We start from the raw sequence: 24,043 nt of genomic DNA, 5'->3' as shown, positions 1-24,043 counted from the left end.
AAACAAAACAAACCTGTTTGCAGAATCTTAAAAAGCCAATAGAGTAACTCATTCCAGCCAGACAGCAGGTGCCATACATGCAGCTTGACCTATGGGGAAAACAGAAAGTGAGACACAGCTGAAATAAATGACATGTAGGTGAGGTGGTAGATTTCTAGGAAAGCTTGGTTTGGATGATCCAAAGGTGGCTACTTCTTTCCTTTGTCTGTACCGTGTCATTAATTTGAACATGATTTCACAGGTAATGTTAACCTTTCATTGCAGGAAGACCTTTACACAGCAAAAATGACAAGATCAAGAAAGTTAAAAAAAAAAGAAGAAAAAAAAGCCTTGTTTCTGGGAAATAAGTCTTAGTTTTAGTGTAAAAGAATAATAATCTTGTCAAACATGTTTTGCATTAGAAAGGTAATCTCATTTTAGCAAAAAAATATCTAACTTCGTCTTCATAAGATCTTCCAGCTAATATCAAGCTAGATTTAACCAGGAACAAGCTACAACAAAGGTTTGCATACTCTCCCAGCAGAGCAACAAGATTATTTTCCTTACTTTAAGACTAAGACCACTTGCACACTTCAATTTTTCAATGAAGCAGCTGTGTGTCATGGTTATGCTGAAATACACACTGAACTACATTATCCATCAGCCCTAGCATGTCACATGACCATGTCACATGTCCCACTGATCACTCTCACCTGTTCTGTGTTACCCCTAATAAACACCCCTATAGAACTTCTAGTTTTTCAGCACCCAATTGTCAAGCTTTTGTTGTTGTGTTCATGCGTCATGATGTGTGCTACAGTTGCTCTCATAGTTAGCATGTTTACGCCTTGTGTCCATTGTTATGTTTATGGTTCTCGTTTTTTTTGCACTTTATTCAATAAAAATCTGCGCCTGCATCCGTCGCTTTCTACAATCATCGACACTATGTTGCAGAGTTTTTTCCCTATTTTAATAAAAATACTAAAAATAACAATGATTGTGGTGCCTTAATTTAAGACAAAGTTGCTGTTTGAAGTAATTGTGTCTTATTGAACTTTTTTTTTGTTGCTAATTATTAATATTGGATTAAGGGATAAATTCAAATCAAGAGAACAAAATACTCAGTTTTAAGTAAGTCTATCTTGAATAACTGAGTTTTCATTGCTTGTAATAAGCACAACTTGCTCACATTTAGGCATTTAAAAAAAAATCTAGTTTAAAGATCCAATCGCATTTTTAGTCAATAGATATTTATGCTATTTTCAAGAATTCTTACCAAGTCGGTTTTGCTTACCCCATTGGCACATTTGTTTTGCATAATTTTAGTACACTTTAACAAGATTTAAGCATGTCTTGCTTGTTTCAAGAAAGGCATTTTTTGCAGTGTAGCCTTTTATTTAATCACAGCGACTAAAGAAAATCAATTTTCCTCCCTTACCTTTATGTGGGCAGATGGCAAAACAACATTAAAACGTTAAAAAGTTTTCTTACTTCCCCACTTTATATATAGTCGGAGCCAACAACATTCAAACCAAATGAAAAAGCCAACACATTATTATGCTGAATTTATAAAGAAAGTAAGAAAAAAAATAAAGTGTAGGGACAAACAAGCCGGGATGTTGGTTTGGGACATTTAGCACATCCCTTAACTGTAAATGAGCACGGATGTAGCCAATTTCCTTCCAAACAAAATGCTAATTAGTCCCCATCTGTGTATAACTGTAGTGATTCTGATTAGAGCAGAATAAATCCAGCTGTTCCTTTAGCACTCCTTTTGCTGGGTATTGCTTCTTAAAGTAAAGAGGGCTACAGGGAGCATTCAGAAGCCCTCAATGTAATATTATTAGAAAGGCACAAAACAGGAGGGGAAGAGAGAGAGAGGAAAAAAAAAAAACCCCCACAACATTAAAAGCCTCAAATCAGGCTTCCCTAGAAATCTACCACCCTCCTGAGTTAGCATTTTAATCAATGTCTTTCAGGAGCACCTGGATATTACAGCCAGGTGTGTTAGATTAGGCAGGTCAATTTCACGATGATTCAGGAAGATTAGGGTTGGTACGATTGTGAGCTGTGAGTGAGGCTAGAATCGAGTCAGTGTTTAAAACCCATGAGGTCCTGTTTAAAGTGTATAAAGTGATGCTAAAGAGATTGTTGAGACTCTGGAGGAAAAACAAACAAACAAAAAAAAAGTTTGTGCTTCCTGTATCACACCAAGATAAAATGATAAGCTTACACAAACAGTGATAAGAAGAGGAGGTAATAAGGTATTGAACTTAACTTTTCAAGAAATGAACAAGAATATACAATGAAAAAGAGGAAAACACTCTGAAACTAAAAACAGTGGAAAAAAAAGGTAACAGTCTTCAAATAAACAGCGTTCTTTGTTAACCGTCGCATCATCCGGGTGGATGCTACACACTAGTGGTGTTTGAGGAGGCACAAATCACTCTCATTGGCTAGTGAGATTTGGCTCAACAGCTCCCTGACCTGGATGTAGAGATGCTCCTGAGAGCTCATCTCGAATAAAATAGCCGGTCGAGACTATCCAAACCTCAAATATGAATTATAAACGAATATACTAAGTAAGTAAGTAAGGAAGTAATAGAGATGCACCGATACTAAATTTCTCAGCAGATACCGATAACCGATAATTCACAGTGATATTGGCCGATACCAATTGGCCGATAGTTTTGCCTTCTTTTAAATGAATAATAATTAATTCCACAATTCTGAAAGAAATGCAAATTAAAACTTTATTCTCTCCATTTCAACAAGTTGTTTCACAGTAACTGGTCAAATAAACAGAAAACACATTACTCTAACATTAACACATGAACTAAATTCTGAAGATTAAAGTAAGATTATTAACTTATTGAATGTTATTAATTCTTATTAACATTGACTGAATTCTAAAAATCCTCCTGTTAGTCTCACATTCACTCTCCATAAACATCTTCTACTTCATCGTGAGCAGGGCGGGGAAAAAAATATTAGACTCGACGCTGAAATCCCGCTTCACTGCCGCTCACTTCTGGTGTAAAATTTTTAGCATTGCAGAGATTACAAACTGCAGTTTTGTCGTCACTCCAGACGAGACATCTTTAAACACAGCAAGAATTCAATGTGTTTTCCCGCCCTCTTTTGATCGACAGGTTATAATCGGCCCTGATCATTGGATGTTTTTAAACTATCAGCCGATGGCCCATAGCGGGAAAAATTGCCTTTTTTTTTTTCTTTACTTGCTAGAGATGCACCGATGTATCGGCCGATAATCGGTGCATCTCCTGCAAGTAATTTCCACTACAAAGTACAAAACACTATAACTATACAGAGAACCACATCCAGAACGCTCTCCAAAATTCACACCACTGAAGTCTCTACTTTCTGGACAGGGAGCTGTCGATCCAAATCTCACTAGCCAATGAGAGTTAATCGCTGAAGTAAACTTGCAGCGCGGAAACGAAAACTCCGGCAGCGAGCATTCATAAACCATGATTAGGGTAAAGGAGGCTTAGAAAACTGTTAACAAAAGAACGCTGTTTATTTCAAGACCATGTTACAGTTTAAAGTTTCACAGTGTTTTTCTTCTCTCTTGTATATTTTTGTTCGCTTCCTGAAACGTTACGTTCGAAACTTTTGGCACTAACTTAATTCCATATGCTACTAGCAGTCTAGAAATGTAGTTAAACTTTTTAAATGAATGAGACTTTTAATGAATCAGTGGTGTTTAATGAAAACACCACTAATATGGGTACTTTCTCTAAACAAAAGGCCATTACATTAATCCAAAATTCCCAATGAATGGGTTTATTTGATCTTAAAGCCACATTTTTTGTTTTTTTTAACCAGCCTAACATTTGTGTGATTGTTTCTCTTTAGTGAGAAGTGGGAAACATTTGAAAACAGCTCAAACGTGCAAACCAGACAGATTCTTGAATCATACTGTAGTCCGGCCAGAATCTGACCTTAAGCTCAGTGTTATAACAGAGTGGATGGGATAAAAAACAGAAAGACGTGTGCAGGACGATCCCAGATCTCGGTCTGACTGAAAACCTGAGGTGTTGCCCGAAGTGCACTGTCGACCCGAGGCCCTTTCTCACACTCACAGAGTTTGATTAATTTGCTAAGGGTGAAACAGAGGAATACTTTGATCATTTCTTTCCAACAAAATGAGTCAGATTTCTTGTTCATACCAAGATAACTAACCTGGTTTAATATTGATTTAAATGTTCATAGGCCATAGCAATCACTGTAATCGCAACATTCCGGACACCAAAGTACAGTTATACAATCAAACTACACCAGTGGTTCTCAAGGTCTGAAGAGGGGCACAAATTGTTTTCAAGAAAAGAAAAAAGAAAAAAAAAACAAAAACAAAAACAAAAACACCACACAGTCAGGGCATTATTTGGGTTCTCTGTATTTTATTGCTTTTCAAATATAATGTGTATAAATGAAAAACCCCACATTCCCTCTCCCTCTGCATTTTCTTTTTGCTGGGGAGAGGCGGAGCTTAGCCTGCCTTTTATCTAGTGGTCAGTGCAGACCAGTGTTGCCAATTTAGCGACTTTTTGCAAAAAAAGCACCCAACGACAAATCTAACGGCTTTTTGGACAAACCTTAGCAACTTTCCAAATGTCACCAGTACTGTAAGTGCAGACCATAAGTACAAGTGCAGACCATTTAATGTCCTGCTGCACTTTCTTTCCTGCTGCACTCACACCTCTCTCTGCATCCACTCTGTTCAGCGAGGGGCCGAGAGCCGGAGATTTAACAATGTCATGGATAACGAGACGCGCCCTTCGTCCCAATTTACATCATTCGCATACGAATGTTTTTAGAACGCAAGACGAATGTAATGCAACATGTTTTACATGTAAAATAGTCCACGTTATTACAGCCTAGTTCTCTTGTTCTAAGTAGTTATAGTGTTCAGAAGCATTTTATATCATTCATGGTCCATACCTGTCCGTTATATAGTTTTATAAAAGTATAAAAGTTATTTTTTAAAAATCATAAAAAATTATGAAAAGTTAAAAAAAAAAAAAAAAAAGGTACAAAAAACACAAAATAATTTTTTTTTTTTTTTTAAATGTATCTATCAAAAACAGATTATAGATTGGGTTATATATAGACAGATTTTATATAGAATAGATAATCATTATACCTGGTCTCCTCCAATATAGGGGGAGATGCCACATGATAGGGGAGGCTTGGGGGAGGGTCTTTAGTTACAAAGGGTTGAGAACCTCTGACCTACACTAACATTTCTCCGCGAAAATAAGAGAACGCACTTACGGAATCGGCTTTCCGCGTATTTCGGCCATGATTGCGCTCTCTCCTCCTAGATACTCAAAGGACAGGCTCAGGAAGTTGTAGATTACAAAAGCTGAGAAGAACAAAATATTTACATCAGCAGCAGTTTCACAGATGTATTTAGAGAAAAAGGTAAATTATCTTCCTCTAGACACCCCAATACAGATCACATTAAAGAAAAGGTTTCGATTTAAAGAATCTTCTCTCTCACTCTCGTAGAGTATTAAATGAATCTAGAAAAAAAAATACTACATATGAAATTACAATTAAAAAAAGGGAAATAATGTATAGAGAAAAAAAGAAGTTATTTGCATGAAACCTTTCCACATTTGTACATAGTGCTTTTGTGTAGTACTAGTATTAGAATATTTTATGCAGAGCCAGAAATACTAATAAAAATGCCTGCTTGATATTACAAACTGCAACTCCCTTAAAAGACTGAACTCGTTTTTTGGTATATTAAAAAACAAAAACAAAACTAAACTAAAATAACAGCCAGTACTTCCACTGACAGGCGTATTTATAACTTGTAAAACACTTGCTCTCAGTTCTGCTGTCTAACAGAGGACAGGACGGTGAAAGAAAAAAAAAGAAAAAAAACAGATGACATGATAACGCTGCATTGTAGTTTGTTCTTTGTACTATGAGGAAAGATGAGAGGAACAAGTTTGGGCAGTTGGATGTCTGCAGCTTATTTTAGCTCAGCGCAGGTGTCTTCACTTGTAAAGCCCTGTCTACAGAGTATTAGCAGATAGACAAAGAAAGAAAGGAAGAAGAAAAAAAAAAAAAGAAGGGTACATACCTTCGTAGCAGTCACGGATGGAGTCAAAGTAGACGTAGTACTGGTCGTTGCTGATTAAGAGGAGGCTAAGCCAGGAGTCAAAGGCGTAAATGGGCACGATGAAGAGGATGCGGATGATGTAACGCTGCTCGTTTGGCACCGTGTATGATCTCAGGTGCAAATAGATCTAACACACACACACACACACACACACACACACACACACACACACACACACACACCAATATATTTGAGCTTCATTAAACAAGAATCTACTATGAAAAAAGTTCCACTTCTCCTTAACCTACCCACCATAAATAAGTGAAGCAAACCAAAGTAGTTTTAAAGACATGATAGGAACTGAATAAAAACAGGCAATGAATACAAAAGTATTCCTCTCAGATTTTTTTTTTTCCCCTTTGGGCAAAATATTACTCCTGAGGTAGGGATGATAGAGCTTTGTGATGAAAAGGGAATGGAAATTATTAATACGGAGCAGAGACTGAGGAGTGGCCACGTGCGATATAATATCTCAAACAGGTCGTTTGTCAATGTGAAAGACGGGGTCAATCAATAGAAAAGTAGGTAGGTAGGGATAAAAGAAAACAAAAACAAAAAAAGCCATCTACAAGAAAAGAAAAGAAAAGAAAAGAAAAAAAAAAAAAAAAAAAAAAAAAAAAAAAAAACCTACCTACATTTGTTCCAGCAAAACATCCTGACAGGAAGCAGAGCACTGACCTTATCTCTTCCCTGCTGTTTTATCACACCCATGATGGATATCGTAGTTAATGATTACACTTTGTAGGACACCTAAAGTAGGATGATCTTGTAAATCATACAAGCATTGGTAAATATTATTATTTAAAAAACTATATAAAGTAAAACATTCGCTGAGATTTCAGGACAGTTTCTTTTGGCAAATCATGACAATGTTTCATGTCAGAGACATGTACAGTTACAATTCCAGCCCACTCCCTTGTCTCTATATGCACAGACTGTGACTCACATGAAAGATTTCTGTTCAGCCTTGGCTATTACGTGGGTGGAGGACTAATGCACTGTATTAAGGCGCTCTAGAGAACCAAGGTGAGTCAGGATCTAGATTGATCTGGTCCAGTTCTCCTGTAGTGCAGGAAGAGAAACAGACTCCACCAGGCACAGCTGAAAGAAAGAGAGGGTAAATATTCCCTCCACGGACTCCGCGACACATCTAGATTTGTTATTCGTCTTAATTATTCTTCTTATTGTTGTTAGATGATTGATGCATTTGACTGAAATCAGAGTTTTTAAACTACCAGTTAGTAAAACATTATATGATTTTATTGTCTTAATTTTACAATACCAGTCTCAAGGACATCTGGCCGTGGAGAGCACATGATGAGATTCCGTCCAAGGTGCGGTAGCGGATTTATAAACGAGGACCTTGTTTATGATAAGGGCATAGTTTATCCTACTTAAAGAGTGACAACAGAAAACCGTTCGCTCTATTGCCGGTAGATTGCGTGTTGGAATCCCGACAATGCCACGGTCATCTGTGGCCAGTGCCAAGAGAGCAAAATTGGCTGTGCTTTCAGAGTGGGAGGGGCATACGTTCTCTCTCGTGTCAATCGGAGTGACACTAGCCAATCGCAGGCATCTGTGAGCTCATGCATGCAGAAAAGTGCAGATTGTGCTTTCCTCCTACTGTGTTATGAAAAGATGTGGAGGTTGGCTTCACGTGTCTCGTAGGAAGCACGGTCTTGTTGGTGGCCATCCTGTGACTGAGAAAGTGGGGACGTGGTGGGAATTGGCAAGACCAAATTTGGGATCACTCTAAATCAATTAAGAGTCCTCTTATTTATCATCAACACTAACACATTTGATAACGATCTAATTTGTGCTCCCTCACCAGATATCACACTGAGACAGGAAGCGCCAACATACATCCTGCATCGTGTCGCAGGTTCTCCGGTTGTCCTTCCTAGGACCACTTTTGGTAGGTACAAACCACTGCATACCGGGAACACCCCACAAGACCTGCCGTTTTGGAGATGCTCTGACCCAGTCATCTAGCCATGACAATTTGGCCCTTGTCTTTCCTTACGCTTTCCCATTTTTCCTGCTTCCAACACGTCAACTTCGAGAACTGACTGCTGACTTGCTGCTAATAAATACATCCCACCCCTCGACAAGTGCCACTGTAACGAGAGGTGGTGTACTGACAGGCAACTGTTGATCTTACATAAGTCAGACATACTAGGGTTTCCGACTCATGCATTCATTTCAAATGCATGCACGATGTTCACACTACTACCCAGCCTACTGACAACTGGCATCAAGCTTGGCTTTTGTCCCAGCGGATCACAATTTCCTGAGTCAGCAGTTTTCCAGTTTTCATTAACGGAATGGCTGCTGTTTAGACAAAGCGATACAGCTGCCGAATCTACTACGCTACCTTACAAAATGATTCCCAGCATGCGGGTCTAAAGCGCTAAAATCCATACGTGACGTTGGAATACCTGTGAAAATGCTGGGAACATTTTTAGAAATACCTGCGTCAGCAGTTTTAGTTGAATAGTGCACCTGTGATGTCTGAAATACTGGCCATCCAGCTCGGAGTATTTCCTTCCTATTTCTTTTAAGTGATTGAACGTTGGATTTTTATCTCACTCCACACACCTCTTCAGCATTCAAGAACAGGCAAAGGGCTCAAAAAAATCGTTTTTTTTGGTTAATGTTTGCACGAGCATATGGAACTGAGAGCATATGAGCTTATAGATCAGCCGAGCTATGTTAAAATACACTGTGGGACTGTGGGTTTGTTGACCTAGTGTTCCTAAGGCTTCTTTTCTGATTTGAGCTTTTTGTAGTCTGCAAACAGTAAGAAAATATATATTTTTTAAAACTGATTTGAAGTCTTGTTTTCTCTAGTCTTCATTTGAATTATTTTGGGGAAAAAGGCATGAGAAATCAAAGAATTTTACTATGGAATATACATACTAAAGGTTAGTCAGGTAGGATTGTCTTTTTGTTTTTTTTAACTTCATCCTTATAAGGAGATTGGTGAAAAGTTCAACACAGGAAGAGGATAAACTTAGAAGAGACTGTACTCTTGAAGGACAGATAGCTTATTGCTAATACTGGTCTCTGAAGAGAATGCCTTTTTTTGAGCCAAGTCAACATTGCAAGAACAAATCAATCTCGATCTTACACTTAGTATGAATGGAGAACTGACATCATCACTGAAGGAAAAAACTGCTTTAAGCTCGTCAGGATTTACATACATTTTCATTGCAAAACCTTTCCACCACTCCCGTACAGGTTGCTGTTTGCAGCGCCTCAGATGAGCTGCCAGTGGAAGAAATTGCTTGGCTGCTGGTCTATATGACGAAATGTAACCGCACAGACCTTTTCTTTTTTTTTTTTTTTTTTTTTGGTGAAGGGACAGCGTTTCATGGAGACTCATTTTCCGGCTTAACACCAACATGTCATTGTATAAGCTGCCTGAAAACCTCCTGCTTCACAAAAGGCATTATACTTTTTGGAGGGAGGACAAGAGACTTCGGTGGCAATCAAACATGTCCTCCAGGTGCCCTCCAGGCACTGCACAAAAGAAATTCATTCTGTGACCCCTTCTCCCATCACCACTGTTCTAGCAGTCCGATTACAGAATACAGAGGATCCTGTATTACATTTTCATGGGTCATGGAGTGAACAAGAAAAGTGCATTTCATTGTAGGCATCATTGTAACCTCCTTCTCACCTCTACCACCCTAAAAAAAAAAACCAAAAACACACACACCCACACACACACACACACACACACACACACACACACACACACACACAGAGACCACTTTAACAAGAACACCTGCACATTTATGCAGTTCTCTAATCAGCCAATTATGTGGAAGCTCCACAGTGCAAAAAATAAATAAATAAAATAATTCAATCATGCAGATGCTTCCTAATCTTCAACTGTCCAGTTTGGGTGAGTCTGTGCCCATGATCGCCTCAGATTCCTGCTCTTCACTAACAGGAGTGGAACCTGATGTGGTCTTCTACTGTTGTAGCTCATCCACCTCAAGGTTTGATGTTTTGTGCATGCTATGATCCTTTTCTGCTCACTCCGTTTGCAAAGAGTGATTATATGAGTTACTATATCCTTCCTGGCAGCTCGAAACAATCTGGCCATTTTCCTCTGACCTCTCTTATCAACAAGGCGTTTCCACACACAGACCTGTCACTCACTCACTGCACCATTCTGTGTAAACTCTAGACACTGCTGTGTGTGAAAATCCCAGGAGATCAGCTGTTTCTGAAATACTCAAACCAGCCCTTCTGACACTGACAACCATGCCATGGTTAAAGTCACAGAGATCACACTTTTTCCTTCATTCCGACGTGAACATTAAATAAAGCTCTTGACCTGTATCTGCAGGATTTTCTTTGCATTGTGCTGCTGCCACACGGCTGATTAGATAACTGCCTGAATGAGCAGGTGTACAGTAATTCCTATTAAACTGAACGGTGAGTAAGGCTTACTGCTCCTAATATTAAAATGCATACTGGAAAGGCTCCCATTACTGATTCATTATAGTCTATACTACTGATGACATCAGTTCTCAATAACATTCTGCATAAAGTGCTGATACAGCAGTATTCTGAATAAATGCTTATACAGCATGGCAGAAGGCAGAAATATGCAAATGAACAATATAGCAAATAAATGTATATTAATCTGTGCTGTGATCATTTTGATCCCATCACGTTTTAATGAACACACCACAGTCCACTGTTGCACTGAAAAGTCACAACGTCATGCACAAAATGAAGTGCGACCAAATGAATATACAATGATAGCAGTAGTTGAAATATATGTTTTTATTGATATTCAATTTGTGACTTACTTACAATTCAAACGGCAATAAGCTCTTGGCTAAAGCTTATCGTATCCAGAAACAGACTTCGCTAAGTATGGCCAAAAGTATGTGGACACGACCATCACACCCACGTGGTTCTTTTCCAAACTGTTACCACAAAGTTAGGGATGCACACGATTGCATAGAAAGTCTCTGTATGTTGTAGCAATACAATTTCCCTTCACTAGATCTAAGAAGCCCAGACCTGTTCCAGCATGAAATATCCCTGTGCACAAAGTGAGCTCCATGAAGACACGGTTTGCCAAGTTTGGAGTGGAAGAACTCGATTGTCCTGCACCTCAACTCCATTGAACACCTTTGGGATGAACTGGAACACCGACTGCACCCCAGAGCTCCTGATCTCATCACTGCTCTTGTAGCTGAACACAAATCCCCACAGCAACGCTCCAAAATCTAGTAGGAAGCCTTCTCAGAAGAGTGGAGTTTATTATAAAAGGAAAGACGACTAGATCTGGAATGGGATGTTCAACAAGCTCATATGACTTTTATGGTCAGGTGTTCACAAACTTTTGGCCATATAGTCTAACAATAACTGTCCGGAAGCTGCTAGTGGGTTTGTATTCATCTCTGCAATTCATTATTGTTCACCTGTGAGAAAAGACTCGGAGACGGATCAGACAGGTGTGCTCAAATTTCACTAGCTGTCGTGAATAGTCAATCACCTCAAGGGAAGGGTGGAGGGAGAGGACACAATGCAGCACCACACAAAGACTGTGTCCTCCATCTAGCTGATTTGTTTTTATTTATTTATTTTATTTTCCTGACCTCACTTTCGGCTATGGCTCGCGCTTCTTCTTTTCCGGCTTGTGGTCCACATATCCATATCAACACCTTCTTTAGACATCAGCTGTACTTGCGTTACATTTTGGGGGAACACACAAAGCGCAACACGACCCAACAAAGGCAACTTACCTGGTGACACGTGATGAGCACCGCAGACCAAATAAATATCCCCGAGAGGGCCTGAGCAGTAACTGTGTTGAGAAAGATCTTGTCCTCCACCAGAGTCCCGTTCTCCGATACGACTATTGTCATGTTAGACCTGGTAGAAATGTTGGACAGCAACATTGAAGAACGAGAGGCTGAAGAGCTCATGCCGCTGTCTGAATCCATCCTCAAAGTACTGTTAGCAGTGTCCAAAAATTCATCCATCTGAGGAAAAAACAACAGCAACACCACACACGTTAAAAATGTAGAGACTAAAGCAACAATGCTGTATTTTTGCTCATTAGCGACAATTTGAGTCTACCCATGTACCCACTAATACAATATTAGTGTAATTATATATATATATATATATATATATATATATATATATATATATATATATATATATATATATATATATATATATATATATATATATAAAAAGAATAATAAATAAATAAATAAAACCTTTTTTACATGGACTACCGACTCAGCTTTGGACTGTTGAAGATTTTACATGATCCTGGATTTCTTCAAACAAGTCTATAAGCACAACTTTGCTCAGAAGCAGACTTATTCAAATGCAAACTAGATCAGTTTGCCAATTTAGAAGCATTTTATAAACAGTGGGGAAATTTTTTTTTTTTAAATATCGCACCCATGATATATTACTATGCATCACGGAATTCTTTGAATTAGTTATAAAAAAAAGAAAAAAAGAAAAAACAAAAGCAGTCACCATTTGAAAACACAGCTTACTTATACGGTATCTATGGATAGACCTGTCTAATTTAGGCATTTGCGTGTTTTTATATATCGGTCTATATGGAGATTAATGTACACCTACTTCAATTAACTTGCGTGCGCAGTGTCCCTAGACGAGCAAAAATAAGAACACGAAATAACAAATCGAGTACAAATTCGTCCAACCGATCTTATTCTATTTTTCGGTGGGATTGATGAAATGACTGAACTTCTTTAGTGTCCACTTGAAATAAAAATAAAAAACCTTTTCAAATGTTTTTTTTTTTGGTTATCACATCGCGACCGTTCTCATGTAGTGAATGAAAGCAATTGAGTTAGTAATAATAACTGCATATTTGAGACTCTCCACAGGCATCACCGAATCTCGCACAATCAGGAAATCACCGCAATTAATATAACCGCAGCGCACTGAAAATAAATAAATAAATAAATAAATAAATAAATAACTAAATAAATAAATAAATGACATGCACGGGGTGTAACGATACACAAATTTTGATTTGATACAATGCGATACGACGGTGTCTTGATATGGTACTTTTTCGATACAGTAAAAGTAAACACTGCCTGAATACGTACAGAACATTCAACACTACTCATAGCAGCGTATAAAAAACCCCAAAATAAACATACACTCAAAATAAACAAATAAATAAATAAGTGAATAAAGCTGTGCTTTAGAATGTTGCAAAATTATGCATGGCTAAACAGGTGTGACTCGTGACCGGGTGTGTCTGAAACACGGGGCTTTCCTTATTTGGCACTTCGCTAGACATTCTCTGAGTCACGCAGCTCTCTGTAGCGCTAGATGTGGTTTTGAATTCTGCTTTCTTCACTACTTAATATGAACTTCCAAATCGCACCGGCGTTTTAGTTTTCTTTAGAGGTTGCTGTATGTGCACGCATGCTGTATTAGCGCCAGTACATTGTACGCATATTTGGTAGTCTCTAATATCTTGGTCCGACAATCAGTTTTTTTCAACTCACACTATATCAGCGGTGTTTCATGATGAACAGTCTACTTTATTATGCAGTGCCGAATGTATTGTTCAATATGCAGACATATCGAATCCTGGATAATACATGCTGTAATGTCATGAATACCAGTCCTCGCTGGAAAGGTGTTCGGAGATGAACGGAGCACACTCACTCCACAGAAAGTGACTATGTTACACTAAAGGATAAATAAATATTGCGCATGAGTAGGAGATGCTACATGTAGAGTGGCATGTCATGGTAGGAGTCAGTAGGCCATGGTCATGTTGTCCATCACCCAGTGTGCCAGTGTCTGTTTAGAAAGTAAAGCTCCTCAGGTCTTTCCTCCATGACAGATGACATGAAACAGGTTCTCGCTCACGGTGACTTGCAAGGTCGATCGAGTAGTTCTGAAAAAAAATCAGTGGCATGGAACCGCAAAAGTTCAAACACATGGCCACTCTGGCACAAAATGGCGGTCTTTCGAGAGACCCGTTTCAGTTCGCTATCCTGCATGGATAGATGATCTCATAAGGAACCGAGGCATTACACTGCCTCCCAGCCAGTAAGAGAGGCGGCTATAGTGACTTTCGCTCTTTAGTGGAATCCAGGCAGACCCCCTGCTGTGCGCCTCTCACTGAGAATAGGATGCGTCCGTCCGTGGCATTTGGGTTCAGCCTCAGACCGATATCCCACTTCTAAAAGTTCCTTAACACCAAAGGAATTACCACTGCATATGCAGTTAGTGATCCTCGAATCCTCGGCAAGAGGTGGCACCACACATCGCGACTTGCTTCAATTCGACTGGCAAATGTGGTGATGTCTGCTGAACGTGGGGGGTGACACAGTGTCAAGCATTCTCAATGAATCTCACTTTACGCTATTTAACGGTGTAGCCTACTTTGGTTCTTCTTTCCAAATGAACCAGGAGTGCCATAATGCGTGTAAGGAGGCTGAACATGTCCCAGATGGCCTTCTCCTTGGGTGAGGGCACATTGGAGCCAGTCATGTTGGCCATCAGAGGCGACAGGGCTGACTGCATACATCTCGTGAACACCCATGGCACTAGAAAGAGGCCAAATGGTAGAAACTGGAATGCATGTCCTTGGAAAACAAACCACAGAGAATGTGTGTTGTGGAGCAATGGGGACATGGAGAAAGAAAAAAAAAAAAAACCCATCATGCAGATCCACCAACCTTGAACCAGTCTTGTGACTGGATGGCACATAAGTCCTAATCAATACAAACACAAGAAGCGCAGAACTAATTTGGTCTTGGGTGGGCCAGTTGCTCACTAAACACGTATGAGTAAAAGATACTTGAAATAAATCGAGTGTATGTTGCATTCAATCATTGTTCATTTCAAAATAAAATGGGGGAAAAAAACTAGGAACAAGGATCATTTGTTTTTGGTTAAACATGCTATTTAGATATTTAGCTAACATTAACAACCAGACAGTCACTGATCTACTACGCTACCTAACAAATGCACTCAATACAATACATTTAGGAGATTAAAATCCTGCTATGTTTTTAGTCGCCATGTTTCCCTTCTTTACCGTCCTCCTCCTAAATCAGGCACTCTTAGAGACTAGCAACTTAGTAATTGCTGACGAATTGACGAACCGGGTCATTAAAGATCGTTCATTCATTTTGGCTCAAAAACGAATCTGAAACGATGACAAAACAAGCAAAGGCGAAATACGAGTGAGACGTGCGAATACGAGTCAGTGTTCCAGTTCAACCCAAAGTTCAGTGGGGTTGAGATCAGGGCTCTGTGCAGGACACTTGAGTTCTTCCACACCAACCTTGCCAACATGGAACATGTTTTGGCTCCTTCGTTCCAGTGAAGGGAAACGTTTTCCAGTGAAGGGAAAGGGTTTTTGGAAGGGCCACATATAGGCATGATGTTCAGGTGTCCACAAACTTCTGGCTGTATAGCGTGTATACAAATGCACATGAAAATATATAAATATACTTAATTTTTTTTTAAACGAACCAGAGTGGGACACCAGCGCAGCTTGCAAGCGTATGAGGTTACTGGCCCACTAAGATTCATACTATAGACTAGAGATGTGCACTGTAGATTTAAAACTACATCACGATATTCCATGGTAGTTTTTTTTTTTTTTTTTCCGCTAACAGTATAAATGACGATATTAAAATACTAAACATTCGACACTCTTTTTGGCCACAAGTCACAACAGCATACAGTCCTGAGAGCTGTGTGAACCTAAACACTGATCCAAATAACGTTCAACTCAACCCTGACCATCATCAAATACTAAACTACACCAGTTAAGCAGGCTAAAAAAAATAAAAATATGAATTTTATTCACAAATGAAAATTCCAGTGAAAATGCAAACAACCAGTACACACAGGATTCACAATCTAACCCTAATGGAAATGTCTTTTCTTCTGTAAAAGTGCTTATAATATTTCAATAGTGAAAGATCTTGAACTACGCTGCAAAACACAAAACGAAAGACAGTATATAAACACAATAACAATTCAAATCAACTACAAGCTTGAAATGTAAACACTGATTCTGACATTATTATTAAACTGTATACTAGGGATGGAACTCCGACTTGGTCTACATCTGAAATTCCCACGCTGCGGTGCGTAAACACTAGGGATGGGCGATATAGCCTTAAAACTATATCGCGATATTTTCTGGTGTTTATTGCGATAAGGATATCTGTGATGATGTAAATATAGTACCGTGCACCACTGTTTTTAGCTACAAGAGATAGCTGTCATCTTGAGAGCCTCAGAAACCCAAACATTGCTCTAAAAGTAAAACTGATTTTCTGTAACCGAACCAGATCCAGATTGTAGAGATAGCTCTTCATTTAGCGATGAACTCCTCCTCCCGCCGTACTCGTATTCACTCTGCACGGGAGCTGCGAACGGGTCACACACCATCGACACAGACACATCATCAACTTGGCTTTATCATTATTATCGCAGGAAGACTAATTCTTATCGTGGGGAGAATTTCTACCAGTATATTGCAAACAATAGGATATCGTCCATCCCTAGTAAACACACCATCAGCTACATCGTCAATATCGTGGGATCATGGAGAGGAATTGTACCGGTATATCCTGGATGATACGATATGAAACAGCCCTACTACAGACTTCATTTCATCATGAATGCCTCAGTCAATAGTATTTGTACTGTAAGCAACTTCAGTTTGACATTTAAATACATTTTAAAGTGGTTTACACAGCTTCGGTACAGGGTACAAAGTCTGTGGGCAGAATAATTGTCTTCCCTCTCACCCCACCCTCGACACCTGGCCAACCAACTAGCAGACATTAACCGACAAAGATAGTGAGGTTTAACTGATTTTAAAAAACAAACACACAACACATGTTCAACACAAATTCTGCATGGATCACTCTCATTGATGACTTGTGTATTCTTCCGGATCTCAGACACCCGTGTAAGAATACAGGCTCAATCAATGTTTCAGTGTCACGTGCCAATTGATTAGGTTTGAGCAGGAGCAGCATTGTTTCCTCTGGGACTGGCAACCTTCTGGATGGGATTTATTCATCAAATTAATCCGTGAAGCTTCTCTAAGAAAGGAAGTTCTTGTCAGTGTCCAGGAATAATGTTCTGTAGACTACTGAAAGGTTTCTCACTGCTCAGAGAAGGCTTTGTGGAAAATGCGCTAGACAATACACTTTAAAAGGTCTAAACAAGCAGATAATGTTAATGGTGTAAATACAGTCAAAACAGCAAGTAAACAAACAAACAAAAACAAACCAAGTGGTTTAGAATGAATGTAATAAAACTAAGCTGGGTTGCATTGTGACAAGCTGGCTGTGTGATGTGTCTTTTTCTTTTCAATATTATCACTTTCAATAAACGAGGAGAAGTGCGATGTCAACAATATAAGAAGAAATAAAGAAAACATTTGTAAACAGGAGGGGGAGGGAAAAAAACAACAACAACAAAAAAACAATACTACTTGCCCCACTTACCCTTCCCAGAAGTCTGACACCCGTCTGGATCACTTCAGTCACTCTTCAGGCTGTTTGAACCGTTTTCCTTTTCCCACAACCTCACTTTAAAACCCAAATATCACCAATTTCTTTTACGGAATTAAACGCATACACGCTTTTTTGAAGGAAAGTGCGGCGTTCAAAGTTGCCATTGGCGGAAATGCCTTTCTACTGACAGACGCACTTCCTCGTTATAGTGTAGTCGACAGGTGAGTCAAACACAAACCCCCCCCACACACGACTCAAGTGTACCAAACACGTACTGTACCATAAACCCCAGACTAAAGTAAATAAAATGTATATTTCCTTTTCCCTTAAGTAAAACGTCCTAAACCAGGTACAAACCAGGTACAAACCAGGTACAAACCCGTCACACACGGCGCGCGTTACTGGATCACGTGACCTATCAGTGACGTCAGTGCTAACAGTGTACAAAGGGTTAAATGCACCTGCTGGCCCTAAATGCTTCTTTGCTCTAATATTTCATTTACGCAATATATTTATTTCTTATCACATCTTACAGCATGAAGAAAATTATACTGTCTGTATACACGGTGTCCCAAGTCTCCATAGAGAGCAATTAACACTTTTATAAAATAATTTTCCATACTTAGTTTATATTAGCCTATATGTATACTTTTTTCTTTTCTTTTTCAGATAGCCTTTGAGAAATGAAGAAGGTACAGTATGGAAACCATTCTCATGGGTGGATGGGGGCGCTTATTTCGTAAGGTCGCAGTGGACTTTAACAGGAAACACGGGAAGCACATCACACACGACATGACACTGCTGCCAAACTTTTTAACAGATTCAAAAAGACTGGAAGTGTTGTGGACCAACCGAGAAGTGGACGTCTACGAACATCCACTGACGAAGACGCCACCGATGTGGTGCTGGAAAACTTAGTTCTGTATGTATAGAGACGTTTTGAAATGTACTGTATTATATTACTACACCAAAATGTGGTTCTTCCATAAACTCTTACCTAAAAGTTGGATTCACACAATTCTATAGGATGTCTTTGTATGTAGCATACAAAGTTCCTTAGTTCCTTCACTGGAACTAAGTGGCTAAACCTGTTTCAGCATGACAATGCCCCTGTGCACAAAGTCAGCTCCATGGAGACATGGCTTGCCAAGGTTGGAGTGGAAGAGCTCGATTGTCCTGCACGTCGACCCCACTGAACACTTTTGGGATGAATGGGAACACCGACTGCACCCCAGACCTCCTCACACAATAACATCAGTTTCACTAATGCTCTTGTAACTGAATGAACACAAATCCCCACATCCACACTCCAAAATTTAATAGAAAGCCTTCGTAGAAGAGTGGAGTTTATTATAACAGCAAACAGGGAATAAATCTGGAATGAGATGTTCAACAACACATATGGGTGTGATAGTCAGGTGTCCAGATACTTCTGGCCTTATTGGGTACATTGGAGATTTGGGTATTCTGTCCATCTTACTCCGAGTCTGTAACGTTAGTGGTCAAAACATTAGGGTTTAAATTTTTGTGTTGCTTTAGCCCACAAGTTCTCAATCCTGTTCCCAGAGTACCCCTTGTCAAGTCCTATACGTTCCCCTTCTCCCAATACACCAGATATAACTAATTAGTTAATTAACACCCTGTCCTGAGTAAAAGTGTGTGTGTGTTAAAACAGGGAAAACACTAAAACCTGTAGGACCTGTGATTTATCTTACAGTGAACAAACAAATGAATCAAAGGAACCAATCTATTAAGCTAAGCTTTGTTTCTACGGTAACACTGTGTACTTACTTCAGCTTTGTCACAGTGGTATTTGTTACTGTGACTTACCTGAGGTAATGTGTTTATAGTACATTCTCTTTATGAAAAAGGCTCAAGACAGAACTCTTTTTAATCCAAGCACAGTATTATATAAGCATTATATAGTAGGCAATGAAAAAGAAACATGAATTTATTCTAGAAATTATGAAAGGATATGATGTTACACACATGTCAGAAATCTATACATAAATAGAAAAGTAATAAAAGTAAATTCACAACCGTCATCAATTTCTGTCACAATTTCTCTCAGGAGCATTTTGCCCAAATTCTCTTGGTCACCATACTTGGCAGGTTTTGATCATTTCTTTGAGCGTTTTCAGATTTTCAGCACTGCAGTCTTTAAGCGCAAGCCCCAAAAGAACCGGTCGATTTCCTGCTTCTTGGCAAACAAATGCTGCGACGTTTTTTGCATAGACGTGCGTAAGCGCCTGAAAAAAAAAAGAGAAAAGTGGAAATCTCAATCACAAACGTAGCTGCTGCTGAGCCATATCCTAACAGATAAGATGTACAAGTACCTCGTCTTTTCCGAGCAGCACTTTCGTAGTGAGCATGGATGTGCTGATGTCGCTGGATCTCGAGTCAGGTGTTACAGATACCAGCGTCCCAATCTTCCCATACTGTGTAAGCACAATGAAGATGTAGTTACTGAATTCCGTGCAAACGACTTGAGTCGAGATCCCATCGATTGTTTTCTCGGTCTGTCGTGTCCGGACGAGTGGTGCCATGATGAACCCTGTCCAGTAAAAAGCATGAAGATGTAAACTTTTACAAACGGTAAATGTGGCAGATGCAGTATTTTCAGAACGTTCAGTCAACATTATGAATATTTTAAATAATCAAATTTTAACACAACAAACAGGAAGGTAAACTACAGCAAACCTTTTAAAGGCCACACGTATTTCTGAGAGTTCAAGTCCTTCTGGGAAATTTACGAGTTGGGAAGTCGTAATTTCGACGTCAGGTGCATTCAAGTCACTTTGGTCGGAGCAAGATGGCGGTGTACGTTTTCTTAATTAACTACAAAGTAATACAGCAAGGTTTTTTAAATGCTACTTCTAGAAAATGAAGAACAAAGAATGCACATCAGTCAGTCCGTACAGGATTTCGGAGTTATTTTGTGATTGTTGCAACCGAAAATGCTTGATTTTTGCGAGGTTTTTTTGTAGAAAACTTCTTGAATTGGCAGAACTGTAATTCCATGAAATTAATTTGCACGGTCTTTCGCAGTGACCTTTTAGCTGTACTCATTTTCAACGCACATGAATCGAAGAGGGCTTTGGCTGAAAGCGTGTTGTGATGACGCCCAAATCTGTGAAAAATCTGTTGTAATTTTGAAAAATCGCAAGCTCCTCCCAATATTGTGGAGTTTGCTTGATTTTGCGTTCATTTCTGCGGTCACCAAAAATAATAATAATAATAATAATAATAATAATAATAATAAACTCACAAAATCCTGGAGGGACTGATCAGTTGTCTTTTGCTTTTTTATGGATTCAACCAATTTATGAAGCCACTGTAAACTTTATCGTTACATATTATATCGTAATTGTACAACGCTAGCACATTTGCTTGTATTTCAATAACTTGCTGCATATCCCAAACACGTAACAGTGAGTAAACATTCAATTTCAGCAAATTTACCGTCAACTGCAGACGCTGCATCCATCAATTCCAACATGTAAAGAAACGATTACAGATGCTCCTTCTGATAAACGAATCCAATCTGAATAGATTTTAACCCTCCTATTATGTTATGCATCTTTGTCCCATTTCCACATTTGAGATGTGTGAAATACCGGTTAATCTCTCTTTTTCTCTTTGAATTTTTTTTACTTTCCTCATTTAGGGTCATGAACTTATATACAAATATTTCTTCTCATGGGTTTTCTCGGACAGGCCATAATAACGGTTTATTGTTTTAAGCGGTTCTTTGCTGTTTTTTTGTGTGTATTTATATCATGGAAGTCAATTTGACCCATAACATAATGGATGTAACTTTTTCCCCCCAACATAATAGGAAGGTTCAGTCCCCATGAAGTGCCCTGAAACGTGCAGTGTTATTCGATATCTTGATGTAATTTCCACTGAAACAGTAAGTCAGGGCTGGACACAGCAAGTGGCTCCTCAGCCTTTTTAAACAGCTGATAGTGTTTAGCTTACGTCACAGTTAGTACCACGGACACAAGCCATTTCCTTCTTAACCAACCCACTGTTGCAAAAATGAATAAAACACACCATTTCCAATCCATGCTTGCTGATATGATTTCTCTCTCGCTCTACAAAGGCAACTTCGGTAAGGCGATTTTTATTTTTTATAATACTGGGGGCGGAACACGCAATCTCAGATTCTAGAGAGCGTTTGATTGGACAGAAAATCTGATGAGAAGCTGAAGTGCAGAATGATGTCATCAAAACTGTTGCTCCGTATCGGTGGTAGAGAGCACGACTGTAACTTTTAAATGATTTCTGAATGTGAATTTTGTCATTCTTTTTGGAGCAGCTTATAAATAACATTAAGGCGAACATATTCATGATAAAAGCCAGACAATCAAGTCAAATTTGATTTTATGGGACTTTAAATCATGTTTTTTTTTCCCCATGAAGTGCTTCAGGTATTGAGTTTGGCCGATACTAAAGGCTTTATTATCGATGGAGAAAAAGTGTTACCTCCCTTTTAATTCAATTTGTAATTAATTCCACTAATTAAAGTATGTACCCTTCTAATTACTCATGTATTTATTTATTTATATTATAGTTTATCTTGAACATGATGTAGTCTGATAAAAGTTGTTATATAGATGAGGCCATATGATGCACAACCTCAGTTTTCTAACACAAATCTCAACTGATATGAATCTGATGATAAGAAGTAAGCATTAGACTGTGTGTTTTCATTTCCACTGTTAGCACTGCTAACCGGACCAGGCCGCGTGTCCTCACCGGGGAGGAGCTGCTGAAACCCTGTGTACAGTGCGCTGAAAAACCCGAGGATGTCCGCTACCTAACCGATTAACCTACTCTGCCTTAACCAGAAATAACAATCATGACTACATATACAGAACATACAAATCACACCACTGTATATATGCGCTCTCTTTCCGCCATTTCACCTTACCTTTCTCTCGACCACGTGACAGGAAAAGCAAACGCTCATTGGTCTAAGCAACCTACACAGCTACACTTATCTGAGCTAAGCCTCATGTAGTCGTACTACTTCCTGGAAATATGTTTTGTAGATCTTCAACAGACAGCGCATGCGCTACACCAACACGCCCGTGTTGCGCATGCGCACTCTATGTCGAAAGCTGAGGGGAAAAAATTGATTTCTTTAATTTGGAACAGTTAATACGATAGTATATATAGTATCTACATAAAAAAAGAAATAGAGCACCTTAAGTCAGTGTCCTAAGGTTCTAAATAAATAAAATACTTTATATTTAGTCCTTTAAGATTTCATTTCCTTGTATAAGTTGCACGTATACATTGTGCAAAATAAACAAAACAAAACAAAACAAAACAAAAAACAACAACAACAAAAATAACCCGACAATACAAATAATTTTTAAATCTCTTAAAAAAAGGTTTTATTTTTTCCAAATGTTCATTTTGATTAAATTCAAACCCAGTGCATAGAAACAAACTCTAAAATTATAGAAAAACTACACCTTTTTTTTTTTTTTTTTGTATTATTATGAAAGGAATTATTTAGTGAATCCCTGCATATGAGATGTTACTTCAGAAACAATACCATATTAGAATGAGTGCATTAATGTCACCCTATTGATTATGTTACATCTGGAACTACCATTTTACGCGGTTTTACAAAAATAAACTTCTGACCAATCAGAATCGAGAATTGAGCCATAATATTATTCCACATTCCACACAACAACACCACACATTCTATATAAAAAAACAAACAAATTGATCTTCCCATAACCAGAGACGATGCTGAAGGGCCACTACTGATATATTATTGGCCACCCCAGTTAAACAAGTATCTTCAGTCATGACACATTTTTTGGCATTTTATGTACTTCATTTTCAAAGACAAGTTGCCCGTAGTGAATGAATGTGTTGGCACCCCGTCCAGAGTGTCCTCCGTCTCATGCCCCGAGTCCCCTGGGATAGGCTCCAGGCTCCTCACGACCCTGTGTAGTATAAGCAGTATGGGAAAAGAATGGATGAATGGATGTACTTAATTTTTCAAACCAACATCCAGTCAAATCAGATTAATGTTCAAGACCCAAAGGGAAAGCAATAAGCTCTCATCTCATCCCACAGTTTGGTTTTGAAATCAGCTACCTGCTGTTTAAGCTGTTTAATGTAGCCTATTGTATTGTGTGATTGCCAGATTTCTAACAGGATCCTAGAAATAAATTCATAAGATGAGATCTTTAACTCATTTTGTGAGACGTGAGTTGGCCACAACAGCACAGTGCACATGAGTATGTTGTGTAATTTATAACACATTAGTAATATATGTCCATTTTCATGCAGGAAGAAAACTAAACATTACATTTAATGTTGTGGGACATCAGTAAAAACA

General features: G+C 38.7%; 2 protein-coding genes across 5 annotated transcripts in view; both read right to left on the bottom strand.

The window, feature by feature from the left end:
• tmem184a (transmembrane protein 184a) overlaps positions 1 to 18,083 on the bottom strand; it is a 30,494-nt gene extending 12,411 nt beyond the window's left edge. Inside the window, exons 1-7 of one of the 2 annotated variants that reach the window (XM_017454634.3) lie at positions 17,665 to 18,083; positions 11,911 to 12,150; positions 7,083 to 9,828; positions 6,815 to 6,886; positions 6,098 to 6,263; positions 5,278 to 5,368; positions 14 to 89 (exon numbers count right to left, since the gene is read on the bottom strand). In XM_017454634.3, the coding sequence (XP_017310123.1) occupies positions 14 to 89; positions 5,278 to 5,368; positions 6,098 to 6,263; positions 6,815 to 6,847 (366 nt within the window). In that variant the 5' untranslated portion in view covers positions 6,848 to 6,886; positions 7,083 to 9,828; positions 11,911 to 12,150; positions 17,665 to 18,083. The remainder of the gene's footprint in view (positions 1 to 13; positions 90 to 5,277; positions 5,369 to 6,097; positions 6,264 to 6,814; positions 6,887 to 7,082; positions 9,829 to 11,910; positions 12,151 to 17,664) is intronic. The other variant, XM_017454633.3, reaches the window with a different exon arrangement.
• Positions 18,084 to 19,608: 1,525 nt separating this feature from the next.
• On the bottom strand, positions 19,609 to 22,706 carry psmg3 (proteasome (prosome, macropain) assembly chaperone 3). Of its 3 annotated transcripts, none has more exon segments than NM_001201065.2 (4): positions 19,609 to 19,922; positions 20,010 to 20,227; positions 20,374 to 20,511; positions 22,610 to 22,629. In NM_001201065.2, coding segments are annotated over 2 exon segments (363 nt in total). In that variant the 5' UTR covers positions 20,220 to 20,227; positions 20,374 to 20,511; positions 22,610 to 22,629; the 3' UTR covers positions 19,609 to 19,769.
• Between the last annotated feature and the right edge of the window lie 1,337 nt (positions 22,707 to 24,043).

The sequence above is a fragment of the Ictalurus punctatus genome, chromosome 24 (genome assembly GCF_001660625.3).
Source record: "Ictalurus punctatus breed USDA103 chromosome 24, Coco_2.0, whole genome shotgun sequence".
Taxonomy (NCBI): domain Eukaryota; kingdom Metazoa; phylum Chordata; class Actinopteri; order Siluriformes; family Ictaluridae; genus Ictalurus; species Ictalurus punctatus.
Note: the sequence above shows the minus strand (reverse complement) of the source record. Positions and strands in the feature narration are given on the sequence as shown.

Bases quoted from the DNA above. Each gene is read 5' to 3' on its own strand.
- psmg3 (XM_017453950.3), bottom strand. From the start codon at position 20,219: ATGGCACCACTCGTCCGGACACGACAGACCGAGAAAACAATCGATGGG. The intron at 19,923-20,009 runs GTACTTGTACAT...TTTTTTTTTCAG, and splicing joins TGCTGCTCGGAAAAGACGAG to GCGCTTACGCACGTCTATGC.